This window comes from Octopus sinensis, linkage group LG20, assembly GCF_006345805.1.
Source record: "Octopus sinensis linkage group LG20, ASM634580v1, whole genome shotgun sequence".
NCBI classification, from domain to species: domain Eukaryota; kingdom Metazoa; phylum Mollusca; class Cephalopoda; order Octopoda; family Octopodidae; genus Octopus; species Octopus sinensis.
Genome location: NC_043016.1, coordinates 29,927,648 through 29,945,071, shown reverse-complemented (window position 1 = coordinate 29,945,071; position 17,424 = coordinate 29,927,648). Strand labels below are relative to the sequence as shown.

At 35.4% G+C, this 17,424-nt stretch overlaps 1 protein-coding gene across 4 annotated transcripts in view; it reads left to right on the top strand.

Moving 5' to 3' along the window:
• The window catches only part of LOC115222696 (oxysterol-binding protein 1), a 221,710-nt gene that overhangs the window by 57,771 nt on the left and 146,515 nt on the right, over positions 1-17,424 (top strand). For 2 of the 4 annotated variants that reach the window (XM_036511611.1, XM_029793018.2), the window contains one exon: positions 4,164-4,178. The exons of the other annotated variants lie outside the window; for them this stretch is intronic. In XM_036511611.1, coding sequence (XP_036367504.1) covers positions 4,164-4,178 — 15 coding nt within the window. The remainder of the gene's footprint in view (positions 1-4,163; positions 4,179-17,424) is intronic. 4 annotated transcript variants of the gene reach the window in all.

Here is a 17,424-nt window from a genome sequence, read left to right as displayed (position 1 = left end):
GTAGATTTGGTAGATGGAAACTGAAAGAGGCCCCTCATATATATGTATATGTATGTGGGTGTCTGTGTTTGTGTGTGTGCCCCCCACCAACATCGCTTGACAACCGATGCTGGTGTGTTTACGACCCCATAACTTAACGGTTCGGCAAAAGAGACCAATAGAATAAGTACTAAGCTTACAAAGAATAAGTCCTGGAGTCGATTTGCTCGACTAAAGGCGGTGCTCCAGCATGGCCACTGTCAAATGACTGAAACAAGTAAAGAGTAATGAGTATTCTCTAGTGAGTGTGAATGAACAACTAAAATACCACTTGAGTTGAGAGAAAAACTGAGATTAGTGTGTAAGAGACTGTGTTGGTTGAGAGCTATGATGTGCATAGGGGATAACAGTCGGATAAAGAATTGTCAAGTGAGCTAAGTGGATGAAACTCTTGTAAGAGGCAGATATGGAAAGAAATGAAAGCTGACTACTTGAAACTGAGCTTCACAAAATGGCTGACAAGAGGACAAGAGGCTACAGCCAGTGGATTGATACTATTTGAAGAAGATTCATCTAATTCATGCAAGCATGGAAAAAAAGGACATTAAAAAAATGATGATGATGATGATGATAATGATGATGATGACTATGTATATACAGAAATACACATGCATGTATGTGTATGTATTGTCATCAACATCATTTAACATCCTTGTTCATTGTGAACTTGGATGGATGGTTTGAAAGAATCTGGCAGGCCCTAAAACTGCATTGCATCCAGTGTTATGTTTTACTATGGTTTCCACAGCTGAATGCCTGTCCTAACACCAACCACTTTACAGAGTGTAGAGTTCTGCTTTATGCTAGGGGCGAGGGTCAAAATATGAGGCAGGGTGAAGAGGAAGAGCAGGGGTTCTCTAGAAGATTTACTCCATGTAGAAAAGAAGATGAGAATGATCAGTAGGGGTTGCAGAGAGATAAATATAAACAGTGGTGATGAGGTGTGTAGATGGTCTCTCTAGGTATGTGGTAAGTAGAAATGGGTGGGGATACAGGAACTAGGAGTGTAGATAGGTTGGGATTTGTGAGAATATATGCAGAAGCAAGAGATGGGGGAGGAGAGATAGGCAACAGCTGTAAAGATTGGGAAAGGTTGAAGGGTGGATGTAGGGAGCAGGGGATGACCAATAATCCAAAAGTTGGAGAGTTGGGGTGGGGAAGAGCAGTAAGTAATGGTGATGCAGTTGATAGAGGTGGGGAGAATAAGAGAGAGAGAGATGACATATAGGTGGATAGGGGAAGAAAGAGGCAGGCGTAGCGCATGAGGAGATAACTTGATGGTTCAGTGGAGAGGGCAGAGGATGATCAATGTAACATGTGGGTGGAGATAACATTTGCAAGGAAAATAGTGATATCACGGGAGATCTGCAGTGAGAGAGATAATAGGTGGAAGTGGCATGATATGACAAGAAGATTCTACAAAGTGTCCTTATGTGTGTATGTGTGTGTATATATATATATATATACACACACACACATTGCTTCCAAAAAATTGGTTTCGCTGAGGTGGACAAGTCTTCTTGAGAACTATGTATTTCCAGTCATCCTAGTCCTTTGTCAAATCTACTTTGAGGTTCTGGGTCCTGAAGTTAGTCTTCACCATTTCATTCCTTGACTCCCTTAGCTTCACTCTTCCACAAGCTCTAACCACATTAAATGATTGGCACATCTTTATGCAACTGTCCTTATCCATACATTGTCCATACCAGCACAATCTTCTTTCCTGCACACTACATGTGACATCTCTTATGCCCATTTTTCCATACATCACTTCTATACTATGTCTTTCATACACACTCACATTGCTCATCCAACAGAGCAGGCTTGCTTCGTTTTTTTTTTTTTTCCAAGACTCCTTACGTCCTTTGTGTTTAAAACCCATGTCTCAGAGCCATGCAGCATTGCACTTCTAACACAAGCATTATTACAATCTACCTTTCACATTTGTTGCTAGCAGCAGTAGTTTCTCCCTGATCTTTCTCTGACCTGTCCTTACTCTGGCCACTATGCTTTTGGAGTAACCTCCTCCCTTACTAATTACATCTCCCTAATAACAAAAGCTATCAACTAATTTTAGTGAGCCATCCAGGCATTCAGGGAAGTCTATTTCTGGTGTGTTCATAGTATGTACTGCTCCAGTGTGTCTATCATATATGAAGCTTTTGTTCTCTGCTAGTCTGCCTGAGATTCTGTTACATCTCTTTTGCCCATAGCTTACATTGGGTACCTTGTATCAAATTTATAATTTCTCCTTTTCTACATATTGAATAAGGCTGTTTCACTGAATGTACCAACTTCCTGTCTCCTTTCCTACATTTTAAAACCTTTGCCTTTACCAAATGTATTTTAAGACCTCTCAATTTTAGGCTTTAGTTTCCATGCCTGAAATTTTCTCTCTAATTCTTCTATAGATTTAGCTATGAGAACTAGATCATTAGCACATTGGAGTTCCCATAGATAACCAGTCTTAAACTGTTCTGTGATTCCTGTAGGACTATTATGAATGGGAGGAGACTGAAAACTGAACTTTGATGGACTGCAAGCATTTTGCTAAACTCATCATAGAAGTTGTTGACTTTCATTTATTGCATTTTTGTACATGGCTTGTACAGCTCTCACAAGCCATATGCCAACATCTAGCTTCATTAAGGACCAGATTCCTGTATGTGATACCCTGTCAAACACCTCCAAATCAACGAAAGCCTGGAATAATGATTTACTATTAGCCAAGTATTTCTGTTGCAGTTGCCTCACTAGGAATATTGCATCCGTAGTACCTTTACTGGATAGGAAACCTAGCTGCATCTCATTTAGTTCTACTCTGTCATGGGCCAATTGAGCTATGACCCTTTCTTGACCTTCATAATCTGATTCAGTAATTTGATTCCTCTATAATTGCTTCTCTCTAAGGCATCTCCTTTGCTTTTTTAGTACCCTAAGGTGATACTGCTTTGCCAATCTTTCTCTGACCTGTCCTTACTCTGGCCACTATACTTTTGGAGTAACTTCCTCCCTTACTAATTACATCTTAGTAACAAAAGCTATCAACTAGAACTTGTGTGTTTGTGTATGTGCATGTGTGTCATGTGAAAGGGTCCAAATGAACTGGCCTGAATCAGCATTGGCAAAAATGATACAGTGAATTTCATGGTTTTGAATGAGTTTATATGCTGTGATGAGATCCCATGATCCCTTTATCTTTTCTCCAAGTTATACAAACTTAGTGAAACACACATTTATTCTCTCTCTCTGTCTCTCTTTCTCTGTGTGTGTGTGTGTGTGTGTGTGTGTGTGTGTGTGTGTGTGTGTGTACATATATGTTATCAGCTTGAAAAATTGTTAAGACACTAGGATATTTTTCTACTTTTCTTATCATGAAACCAATGGTAGCCTTAATTCACAAATAAAGAAATTATATCCACCAATGCCGTGTTGGGCACTCACTTTCTGTGGTTAACATTTACATATACATACATTCATACATACATATATATATATATATATATATATATATATATATATATATATATATATATATATATATATATTAAGTATACTAATGTTTGTTTTTATGTTCAGTTATACTAAAAACAATTTTACATTAATCTGATCAGTTACTCTATACTTTTGTAGAGTACAAGAATATATATAAGAATATTATTGATAGTAACTTCTAAGTTTCAGCTGTTCAGCCAGTTAAGTCATCATCAGACTGCCTTATAACGATAGTTTGATTGTGTATGTCATGTATCTTGGTCCATAATATCTTATTTAATACTAAATTCTAAAAAAATTACTGTTAGAATCCTCGCATCCATATTCTATAAAAGTATTTCTGGAATTATTCTTTAAATTGAAACATTTACCTAACCATTACATTAGATACATTAATTTGTTTAAAAAAATTTTTTTTTCATCTTTTTCAATATCCACCAAGAGTCATCTGGAAATATTTCCACCTACGCTAGATAGTGTCGCCATTGCAATAGTTTCACCGAGGTTCACCAAATTGTTACAATTATACTTTAACGAAAATAATGTGTTGAAATTTTAACAGGACAATTTTTTTTATTATAAATCTGAATCTGAATGTTTTCTAATTAGTTGCTTGGTTTTACTTGCAGCAAAAATAGCAAGCAGTAAGTTTTACTCTTTCTCTCTTTCTCTCTCCTCTACTAACCTAGTATGTCATTCTAGCAGATGCTATCAGTTAAGCGTGTTATCTTTAATAAAGTGTATATTATCTCATTGCTTGATTCTATTCCACTTTCGTCATGTCGTTTTCGTTACAAAAAAAAAAAAAAACATTGTGTGATACCCCCTCTAACTCAGCATATCCACTTTGGGATCAGTTTTCTTTGTTGAACTTTTGTAGTGCACTTTGTTCTCAAGATTATTTAATAAATTATTAGAATAATTGTTCATTGATAATTGATTTTTTTTTTTTTCAACCACCCTTCCTCCATTTTTGAAAGGCTTGAAGAATGAGCAAATTGTGATTTTTAGAAAGAAGTACAATAAAATAAAAATCATAATTAGCACAATTATGTATTTGATTGTAATTTCTTTCAAGGCATTTAGCTATTCTCTCTCAATTTCTTGAATGAATAAAGCTTTGATTTTTGAAAATGACAACTAAATAATAAACCACTCTTTAGCCACGATAACATTTTCCTTTTGTTCAAAGCATACTAATAACTTTTATCTCTTTGGACATTTTAATTTCATTGTTTGCTTATGGGAACCGTGTAAATAGGATTACAATTCGAATTATATTCAACAACATTTTGTTGTTCTGGTTTTTGTAACTTTTTTTTTTTTGTGTTAACCATTTAGCATTCAAATTGGCCACATCTGGCCCAAATATTCTACATGTTTTGGGTTCAAACTGTCAAGATCCAGTCTCTTACACCTATACTACAATGTCATTTTAAAAAGTATACAATCGTATCAAAATCCCAAATCTATGAGAAAACAATGTAAAAAGATAAGCATTACATTTGATTGAATATTCTGAATGCTAAAGGATTAATGTACAATACATTATTCCACAACTTGATCCTGTTATGTGAAAGCACATGGCAGCCGGATATCATTTGTTTTAAGGCTAGCTGACTGTTTGAAATTTTACAATGGTTAGGATTTGATCTTATGATCTTTACTTACACTCAAACAACTTAACCACTTGACCACCAAACACTGTAATAACTGGAAAGTTTATTTTGTCTTTTGGCATAATGTTTATGTGGCATTGTTGTTTTCTCTCTATGTCTTAAATATATACCAGTGCAATAAAGTTTATTAGTTAATTAGTGATAAAGAAGGCCAGTATATTAAATTAGATTAAAAGTAAGCTAGAATATAAAATTCATAGACCTCTGTTACTATGCAACTGTATGAATTCAAGTATTTATTTCTCTTTATCTTCTTAGTTTCTGCCAGACAGGAGAAGTCTTTTCAGATTGTAACTGACACTTCTATTTATTCTCCAACTTGGTCTCTAAACCCTGTAAGGTAGCTTTACTTTTTGTACTCGTTATAATTATTGATCAGCAAGTCTACTTAGCTCTAATGAATTTCACTTATGTGATGCTGTTTATGGACTCTTCCTCCCTGTCTCATAAATTATCACATTGATAAAATAACACTTAATGTAATATTAAAAAGAAGCTCTTTGTTGTTGGCAACAATGTACATGACTACACAAATTACCACCAATGATAGGTTTTATGTAGCTGCTCAATCTGCTAGAAATAGCTGCTGAAATCTCTCACTAAAACCTGTCATCTTAAGAAAAAGACATGTTACGTCTAAAAATTAAAAAAAAAAGAGGATGGTCACATAGCTGGAAGACCTTTGCATCGAGAATTAACCAAGAATTAAACACCACCTAACGATGTTAGATTTGAAATTGACAAACTTTTCTAGTTGCTCTGTTATGTCGTTAGTTAGTTAGTTAGTTAATTTGGCTCAAAAGCAAATAGCAAGGCCATGTAGGGGGACATGGAGTTAAGTACAGGGTGGTGTTCATGTAAAGAGTTCAGGCCACTTGAGGTCCAGGGAGGCTTTGAACAAAGCGGTCGTCGGCATCTTCACCATCTCGTCTGGCAGCTTGTTCCACGGATCCGCAACCCGACGGAGAAAGCTCCTCTCCTTCGATTGAGATGAAATCGTCGCAGGTAGAGCTTTTCGGAATGACCCCGCAGCCGACGCTCCGGAGCAGAGTGAAGAACAGCTCTTTCGAGAGGTTACACTTCCCGCTTATGATGTTGTGGGTGAGAATGAGATCACCACGGCGGCAGCGTTTTTCAAGAGAACAAAGGTCGAGCGTCCTCAAGCCTTTCTTCGTAGGACAAATTTTTGAGACCATGAACCATGCGGGTAGCCAGCCTCTGGACTCTTTCGAGGTGCTGTATGTCTTTGAGGAGATAAGGAGAAGAGGCTTGAATCCCATACTCCAATATGGGTCTCACCAGCGTGACATAGAGTGGCAGGAATATGGCTGCTGTGAGCATTCCGAATGACCGTCGAATCAAAAACAGAATGTCGTACTCAACATTACATCTTTCATTGTTTCTTTTACATGTTTCAGTCATTTGACTGCAGCCATGCTGGAGCACTGCCTTAAAGGGTTTTAGTTGAAGAAATCAATCCCAGGACTTATTCTTTGTAAGCTTAGTATTTAGTCTATCGGTTTCTTTTGCTGGACTGCTAAGCTACGGGGACGTAAACGCACCAACATCAATTGTCAGGTGATGGGATGACAAACACAGACACAAAGACACTCACAATTATATATATATTTATATATGACAGGCTTCTTTCAGTTTCCATTTCCAAATCCATTTACGAGGCTTTAGTCAGTCCAAGGCTATTGCAGAAGACACTTGTCCAAGGTGTCACACAGTGGGACTGAACCTGGAACCATGTGGTTGGAAAGCAAGCTTCTTACCACACAGCAATGATTTTTTTTTTAAGGGCTCTCATACTGATCTGTTCCTGAGATTAAGTTTGTTACCTTTAGTTCTACTGCTACGATACCAAAAAGTGGGTCTTTGCTTTTGCTTGTACCACCTTTCATGCAAATACACTCCAATAATTTTCTCTTTATCTACCTTGATTATAGCTGAGACCGTTAATTCTGCTTTGCAGGCATAACAGTTAATATATGGAAATGTTATGATAGAAATATCAAAAATTAGTAGGTGAGAGATGTTAGCTGTATCAACTAATCCTGAAATTAAGATTAAGAGCTCTAATTGATCTTAACCCTTTTGATACCAACCAACCTAGGACCACCTCTGGTTCTATGATACAGGCTTCCCTGTCTTAAAGTGATCTACATTAAAATTCCTCATTGAAATTTTATGTTGTGTTCCAAATATCACCTTAATAATGACAAGATTATTTCACTAAATTCTTCATTAATTTCAAAATTAATTGAAACAGAGGAAGAAATATGGTAACAACAGGGTTAATTATTTAGCAAGATATTTTTACCTTCTTTGATCGAGCTGACTTTACTGTTTTGTATTGTTTGTAGTTTCACATACATTCCTATTAGGATTCATCTAGAAATTTTAATCTGTTTGTCACCTTACCCAAGAGGTTTTCATAGGGTGGAGGAGCTTTTGAGGATTTAAAAGTGGCTGGACAAATTGCTATGTGTAATAAAATAGCAAGGGTTTTAAAGAGTTTTAAACTTCTTGGCTAAGAATGATGTAGACACAAACTAGATGTCTTCTCATTAAAAAAGAGAGAGTAAGGACCAAAAAATTTCACTAATATTTTGGTGAGGTACCAATATCTGTCAGTTTAAGAACTGCTGATCTATGTAACCAATGTTATTCATTCAAAGACTCTTGTTTTACCAGAAGATTAAATCTAGAAGTATGATGTTAGTCTCTTAGTGTATATCTCATAATTTCAAACAGTCCTTCATTGTTCTATGTATTTAGACGAAGCAGCTAAAATCTAACTGGCTGGAAAATAGATCCATTCTAAAGTTAACCATTAACTCTAACCCCGTGTCTTCAAATTAAAGTTGAAAACTTGAAATAAAGCAAGTAAATGGAAAATAATGTTTAAAATTGTTGTGAGGCTATTTCAAATATTTCTTTTCAATGAGTAATTGCTTGTTATTTTCTGTTCGTATCTTAGAACATTCCCGTCTTCATTTATTAGAAAAATGCTTCTGGGGTTTTATGATTTATTGATTGTAGACAGCTTAATTATTTGTTGATCATATAAAGGTCAGGACATCATCAGGTGTTACTAAAAACAACTGTATAACGCTAATCAAGTAATGTTTAGTAACCTGCACTGACAACTGAAAGTCACTTTGCAAACAAAAGATGTATACCAGATAACAGATTAACTTATTAGTACCAAACATACTCTGAGACCACAACCTCTCATTCTATGATGCCAAACTGTCTCATTTAAAGAGTTCGTATTTCAGTTGCTGTTGTGTGTTTGAATTTTAATTTGAAATTGAGGATCTGACAAAGCTCATGGGAGACAAAAATTCCTTGTACAGTATTGTGAGATGCATCTTGCAGCTGTGGCCTCTTGAATAATATTAAAATTAGGCCTTTTATATCATGTAAGAATGGTCTACTTTGGTCTGAACACCAGCTTGGTCCAATTAATATTAAAGTTAACTAGATTACTAAATAAATTACTCCAGCACATTGTGGAGTGTAGAGAGGCAAGTAGAGCATCTTGGTCATCCACTGTGTCTGTCTCCTTCTACAGTTATCTTGACCTGATTTTGCCACAGGATTGAAGATGGTTACTAATTTGAGAGTGAGGGTGATGGTGTACAACTCATTGCCACTTTAAATGAAATCAGTGTACAAGTCATCTGTCATCTTTAAGATGATTTTGTTGGAAACATGGTCATGAAAATATCATGTGGAGTAGGTTGTATTACTTGGTAAATCTTTACTAGTCTATCATCATCGTCATCGTTTAATGTCCGTTTTCCGTGTTAGCACGGGTTGGACGGTTCGACCGGGGTCTGGGAAGCCAGGGGCTGCACCAGGCTCCAGTCTGATCTGGCAGTGTTTCTACAGCTGGATGCCCTTCCTAACGCCAACCACTCCGCGAGTGTAGTGGGTGCTTTTTACGTGCCACTGGCACAGGTGCCAGGGGAGTCTGGCATCGGCCACGATCAGTTGGTGCTTTTAACATGCCACCGGCACGGAAGCCAGCCAAGGCAGAGGAAAAAATGGTTTTTCCAAAGATTTCAGTTATCTATGTAACTTTTTAGTTTGATTTGAGGCATGTTTAAATTTAGATAAATAAATATATAGAAATATAACATTTTGTATCTTTATAATATAACTTGGGTGACATTTATATTGCATAATTCAAAAGCGATTCATTTGTTGATGTGTGGAAAAATTTTTCTTTCAAGTAAGCACAAGGTGAAAATTGCAAGGATTGGTACCATATAGCTGATTTAACCAGTTCTTGTGTGTGTGTTAAAATAATATAATAGTGTTGTATCATAATAGCTAAGCTACCAAATGTTGGGAACCTAGTATGGCAGTAATTGGAAATGACTTAAAGGAATAGTATAGCCTTGGGATATTCTTCATGGAGTATCCAAGGTCATATTATTCCATAGTGATATTGACCAGATAGAGACTCCCTTGAATAAATTTTTTTTTTTACTTGTTTCGGTCATTAGACTCTGGCCATTCTGAGTCACCACTTTGAAGAATTTTAGTCAAATGAATCAACCCCAGTATTTATTTTTTTTAAAGTCTGGTACTTATTCTGTTGGTCTCTTTTGCCAAACTACTAAGTTATGGGGCTGTAAACACACCAACACCAGTTGTCAAGCAATGGTGAGGGACAAACACAGACATGAAGACATAAGAAACACACACGCAACAGGCTTCTTTCAGTTTCTATCTAACCAAATCCACTGACAAGGCTTTGGTCAGCCTGAGTCCATAGAAGAAGATACTTGTGCAAGGTGCCATGCAGTAGGACTGAACCTAGGACCTTGTGGTTGTGAAGCAAACTTACTATGACTTAGTTGTTTATTTTTATAGTTTTTAATGATATAAAATTCTAACTTCAGATTGTTTGCAAATGCTTCAAATGCAAAACATTAGGAAAATATATTTATTTGAAAAAGAATTGTTTTAATATTTTCACTAGCTTTCGAAATATTAAGTAGTATTTTTATTTAAATTGTGTGTGTGTGTGTGTGTATACACATTGATACACATAGACACCCAGCTGTAGAAATCTTGCCAAAACAGACATGGAGCCCAGGCATCTATCCCTTCAGCTGGCCAATTCCAGTTAAACCGTCCAACCAATGCCAGCATGGACAACAGACATTAAATGACGGTGATGATAATCATGCATACATGCAAAATAAAGAAAAAAAACTCATCAAAACAGTTTCGGTCCATGTGTAGCAGTCGGTGGTAATGAAAGCATGTGTACGTGTGGGTGTGCACAGGTCATATTAATTATTGATTTTAATAAAATAATTAGTCTTGGTTTGGAGCTAATGAACAATCTACTTTAGGCTTAGCAAATAAATTGGGAAAACAGGAACACAGAATTGCAATTGCTGCCATTTGGTAATATAATCCATGTAGGCCCAGGACATACGTGAGTCATATCACAAACATAGCACAGTTCCTATATCTAACCCATTATCTCTGTTTCATTTCTGGGGCTACATTATAGAAAATAACTTTTATTCTCATTACTACACAGTTGTGTCTGACACTATTTTACAACTATAGTTTTTCCCCACTGCTCTGCTAATACTAATAATATACATTTATCTCACTGCATTTTGTATTTATTATCAAAGCAGTACGTTTACCATTGTGTAAGCCTGTTTCTGAATAGAACCTGTTTAGGAATAGATTTTCCTCTTCTCTTCCATTCCGCCCATGATATGTTGTTATTTTCTAAAGTTTCAATCATCAACCTTGTTATTTTATTCTCATGCGTGAAGAGAATTTCTTCTTGGAAATGGAAACTACTAATATCACACAAGCATCAATTGGCTGTTAGTTCATTGCTGCATATTACTTCATTCTCTCTCTTTGTATGTATGTGTGTGTGTGTGTGTGTGTGTGTGTCTGTCTGTCTGTCTCTCTCTCTCTCTCTCCCCACCCCTGATAGATTAATGGGGTGGCAGATTCTCTTTGGTCTCAGATTTCAGTAAAGATTCACACAGAGAGAATATAAATTCTGGTCCTTAAGTCTGGGGTGTAGTTTGAGAATTTTAATAATGGATACAGCAAAACCAAGCTTATATTTATACAGTAATATAATGTGGCCATTTCTTGCACACTATTTTGGATCTTCTCCTCTTAACTCAGAATATTTTAATTATACTTAATTAACCTACACCCACATTAAATCCTGAGGATTCATTATTATTATTTTTTTTTTTACCATAGTTATTACCACCTCGAAATGCTTAATTTGTAAGCTATTTTAAATGTCCAAGAAATATCTGCAAATAACTAGTATTATTAACATTGTTAAACATTTTCTCTCTCTCTCTCTCTCTCTCTTGTTTTACTTCTATACATGAAACTAATTTGTAACTTTTCTATTTGAATTTAATCTTACTATTTAATTATAATTTCTGCTAAAATTATGATTTAAAAAACGATTTACTTATGTAGCTTAGTTATTCTGATATCTTCTTTTTCTTTTTTTATTCATCAAATAGACTATGTACGATTTGAAAGAGAAGAATTTTAACTTATAATGTAATAACATATTTAAGGCGCAGGAGTGGCTGTATGGTAAGTAGCTTGTTTACCAACCACATGGTTCCGGGTTCAGGCCCACTGCGTGGCACCTTGGGCAAGTGTCTTCTACTATAGCCTCGGGCCGACCAAAGCCTTGTGAGTGGATTTGGTAGACGGAAACTGAAAGAAGCCCGTCGTATATATGTATATATATATATATATGCGTGTGTGTGTTTGTGTGTCTGTGTTTGTCCCTCTAGCATTGCTTGACAACCGATGCTGGTGTGTTTATGTCCCCGTTACTTAGCGGTTCGGCAAAAGAGACCGATAGAATAAGTACTGGGCTTACAAAAGAATAAGTCCCGGGGTCGAGTTGCTCGATTAAAGGCGGTGCTCCAGCATGGCCGCAGTGAAATGACTGAAACAAATAAAAGAGTAAAAGAGAGTAAGGGAACTGAGTGTGGAAGAGAAAAACATGATTGTTAGCAGCTACTTCTGGTAACTTGGCTGAATGTAAGGCAAGAATATTTGCGTATGATTTTATTTAGAATTTTAAAGAGTTTGCAATAAATGGACAGAAGAGTTCTTTGTGATGCCTTGATGATTACTTTTGTGTGTGCAATGTTGTCATTTATCCCCCAGGACAGTCCTGATCTGATAGACATATAAATCTGGATGTTTCAGTTGTCACTCACAAGTAAGTAGCGCTAAGCAGCATGTACCAATCACTTGCTTATTGTTTTTGATATCTATGTATCGCAAGCACACACAAACACTCTCTCAGCCCTCCCACCCTTAACTCAGTACAACATTGAACATGTACCGCCAAATGGAGGGGAGAGAGAGTTGTGTCAAAACTAGGTTGGTACTCGTATACATCTGAATAGACTGAAGCAACATGAAATGAATTGCCTTGCTTAAGGACATATGCTGCCCAGTCCAGGAATTGAACCTACAACCTTATGATTGTGGGCTCAACACTCTAACCACTGAACCACACACTTTCAGTAAAGATTAATTTGCCTTGTAAACTGTTTTGCAATGTGTGCTGTATTACATCTAGCATTGAATAGAAATTGAGTGATTCATAGTAATCAAGTACTTACAGTGACTTAATTGCGTGTGATTTGCTGATTTGGGGATTAACAATAGGGTATAAATGGAATGAGAGAGATTTCAGTGCCTGAATAAGGGAGCAAAACAGTGGAAACTGAATTTGACAGGATGTGATACAAAGGGACTTTGAATGATTTAATCAAGCAAACTTATGAAAGTAGATCATCAGTTGTAAATGGAAATCTTTATGTCCATCTTAGCATGGACCTCTCATTAGAACACCCAGTACTGTGTTATTAGCCTTGAGAGATCCTCTCATAGAGGTGCTTGGTGCATAGAAGTACACACATAGATCACAGCAGACAAGAATCATCTGTCATGGGTGCCAGAACTCCCAGATCATATGATTTCATTCTACTGGAAGTCATCAGTGAGAAGCGTCCAGTCACCACATCCCAGTCTGATCTCACTGCTATGATATATTAGCATCTTTTCAGACACTGAATTTGCAAATAGTCAGCAAGCTTATTAAAAATTAATTATTAGTAATGGAAGGTGCCCATGACAGACAATTCTCACCTGCTGCGATCTATGTGTGCTTCTTTTGTACCAAGCACTGATATGAGAGGATCTTTCAGGGCTAATAATGCAGTATTCGGTGTGCTAGCAAGATATTCATATTAATACTGCTTCTGTTGTTAATAATTAATAATTGGAAATATTTTGATTTGAAAGAGAAAAGGAGAAAAAATTTAGCATCCTCTACGTTAATAAATGTTCATTTTAAGCCATGTGACAAACTGGAAATAAATAAATAAATAAAATGTTAAGTGCTGTTAGGAAGGGCATCCAGCTGTAGAAACTCTGCCAGATCAGATTGGAGCCTGGTGCAGCCATCTGGTTCGCCAGTCCTCGGTCAAATCGTCCAACCCATGCTAGCATGGAAAGCAGACGTTAAACGATGATGATGATTAAGAAACAAATTAGAAACAAATGTTGGAGTTAGAGGGGTAAATTACTACAACTTTTAATTGTAAAAACATATAGATTTATCCATTAATTAACAATTAAGATTTAAAAAGAGAAAAGTTTTTGTTCTCTTCTCACTTTTGGCAATTTTACCGAAATTGAATTAGTGAGTTCGGTGTTGATCTGTTACTTGAAGTAACTATCTGTAATGTTAAATCAAACTCAAGATAAAACTCTGAACTTATCTCTCTTGCCCCACAGCTGTCTTGATTTCTTAAAGGGCTCATAATTTATAGAGAGAGTGATTGCTGAAAATTAATAGCTTCTTAGAATCTGAATATAGTTTAAAAATTATGAATCCCCAAGGTAAATTGTCAGCTTCAAGATATTGTAATATATATGTATTTCTTTCTTCCTTTCTTTTACTTGTTTCAGTCATTAGATGCAGACATGCTGGGGCAGGTATATATATTTGTGTGTGTGTGTGTGTGTGTGATCATCATCACTTAAGGTCCATTTTTCCATGTTGGCTTGAGTTGGGCAATTTGATAGGAACCAGATGTAATGTAAATTATAAGACATAAATCAAATTGATGGTTTGTAGTTTTAACTTGTATTTCAGTATTTCAGGGTTAGGGCCCCTTCTTCGGGAAACCATTGGAGAATAACTATTGACTTGAATTGTTTTGGTTTAAAAAAAAAGTGTACCAGTCAATGCTTCATGCAGATTTTACTAACACACACACACACACACTAATATGCAACACTAATCAATTCAAACTGTATGTATTTATGATCACCAAAAGGACTCAACAGTGACAATTTTTGGTGTGGTTATCTGAGTATGATTTAGTTTTGATAATTAGACAAGAAATAATAGTCATAGAAATGGTGACCAAGTTAGATCTAGCTGCAATAATTCAACTAACTGATATCACATCACTACTGCACTCCTGTACAATCTTGCTAAAACCTATGTGCCGCTGTTTCAGTAATCTCTCATTTTGGTAGATTAAGGTGTAAAGATAGAAATTTGAAACCTTTTTATTTTACCGTTATCTTGTTTGCTGAACCATTCAACTTAAACAGTGATGTGAAACATGAACTTGTATCATAGATATTCTCCTATATTCAATACAAAACATTTCTTTTTGTTGCTTTTGGATGTGAATGTTTTTAATTTGGTTAAAGTTATTCTGATTTCATCATTATCTTACATTGAAACTTGAATTCTAGATCAGTAAAAAAAAATTTACTTATATCTTTTTTTTTTTTTTTCACTTACCAATTCTTGTGTCTCGTAAAATAGCAGTAACTTTAATTACCTAATGAGGAATCCTGAGAAATTCTGTTGGTTATCCTGTAACCTTCGTATACATGCGACTGTCAAAACAGAAGTTATTCAGTTATGGAGAACAGTGTGGAATGAGGCTAAAATAGTACAGATTTTTTTTTTTTTATGTGCAGAAAAGCAAGCAATATTTTCAAGTCATTTGGTTGAGCAGACAGCTAATGTAGACATTGGTTTCTATGTGAAACCACCAATGAAATCACTGTTTTTCAGACAAAAATAGCTAGCAAAACATAGTCTATTTCCTAGCTTCTGTTGAGACTCAGTTTGTTCATCCACCTCAAATTGTCCTTGGGAACTTTTGATGAAACTAAGCTAAATCATATTTAAAATAAATGTAGTGAGATTGAAAGGAGACAAATCATGTTGACATTCCATAATATCCTGAGATGAAATGGATTCCCTAATTTTAAAGATGTATGAAAAAGTGACCAAAATATCCCTGTAGGATCTCTCCTTGTTTAACCCTTTCGTTACCATATTTATTTTGAGATGCTCTGTGTTTCTTTCAATTATTTGAAATATAACAAAGAATTTAGTAAAATAACTTCGTTATCACTAAGCTAGTGTTGGGAACATAAATTGTGACTAAGGTTTGGTAGAAGATTTTAATTAAAAACTTATGAAAACAAGACATTTGTAATACAGAGCCAGAGCCGGTTTCAGTCGGGTTGGTAATGAAAAGGTTAAAAGATCTACTGTCCCGTCAATAATTTGTAAAACAGGATGTATTTTCTGCAATGAGCTAAGACAAGGAAAGTTATGTAGAAGCAAGCAACTTGCCCATTTACAACATTCTCTAAGTAGATACTTGTCGAAATACAAACCTTTGATCTCAACAGAATATACACACTGGCAAACTGCCTGATTGGAAATGTTGGCAAATGTTTTAGAATTTGCAAAGCGTATCGTATTGAACCTGTAGCACATATTACATGGTTCTGTTATATTTACATACTACAGAAGTCATAAATATAGCAGCCCAATCTCTTTCTCAATAACTACCAGAATATTCAAGCTTGTGACATCTGTTTTAACCCTTTAGCATTTAAACCGGCCATACCCAGCCTAAATATTCCATTTGTTTCATGTTCAAACCAGTCAGAACCAGTCTCGCGCACCAGTCCTATAATGTCATTCAAAAAATATGCAATTACATCATCGAAATCTTGAAGCTATAAGATAATGCATGAATTATACAAAACAATGTGAATAAATCAGCATTGCATTTGACAAAGTAATCTGAATTCTAAAGGGTTAAATCATTATTTGGTATTTGATATTGCAGATTAACAATTCCTGTGATATTTTCAATACTCTATAGTTTATCATTTTATGATCTTAATAGTACAATTCACATAATCCTTATCATGATCTGCAAGCTCTCTGTTATAAAGAGTAACTAAACACTTCAAATGCAACAGTTTAATCTTTTAGCATTCAGCCTACTTTGTCCAATGTAATGCTTATTTACTCATTGTTTTCAATTTATCCTGCATTATCTTGTAGCACTGGGATTTCAATTACGTGACTAACATTGGAAGGTGGGTGTGAGAGGTTGGATCTAGCCATTTTGAACATAAAGCAGGTACAATACTTGGGCCAAATATGGCTGATTTAAATGCGAATGGGTTAACCCTTTTGGTTGGCATCCAAACTAAAACTGCCACCAGTGCCATGAAACAAACTTCCACATTTAAAGTGGTCTAAATTAAAACCTTCTATTAAAAATTTCATGTTAAATTTGTTTCAAACATCTGCTTAATTATTATTATTTTGCTAAATTCTTTATTATTTTCAAAACAAAGGCAGTGTATTTCGATAGAAACAGTAACTAAAGGGTTAAGATTAGGGCTTGTAAAAACTGGAATAAATATATTTTTCTCTGATTTTTTAAATTTTTTTAATTATATTGTTAAGTAGATTTTAATAATCTCATTCATGTGCTAAAACAACAATGCATTTAAGTATAAAACATTATTTTTTATCTGAGTAGAGTAAATTAGGTTGAAGTAATTGCACAGTAATTTTATCTTTAAATTCTCTCTCTCTCTCTCTCACACATGCACACACACACATGCACATGAACTTACATATGCAAACTGTACAACACAAATTAAGACAAAAAATACAATCACCAATTAATACAAATGTATACAAGCATACACACACACACACACATGTTCATATTCATCCACACACACAGAAATACGCACGAACATGTATGGACACATGCAAAACTCGCACACACACACACACACA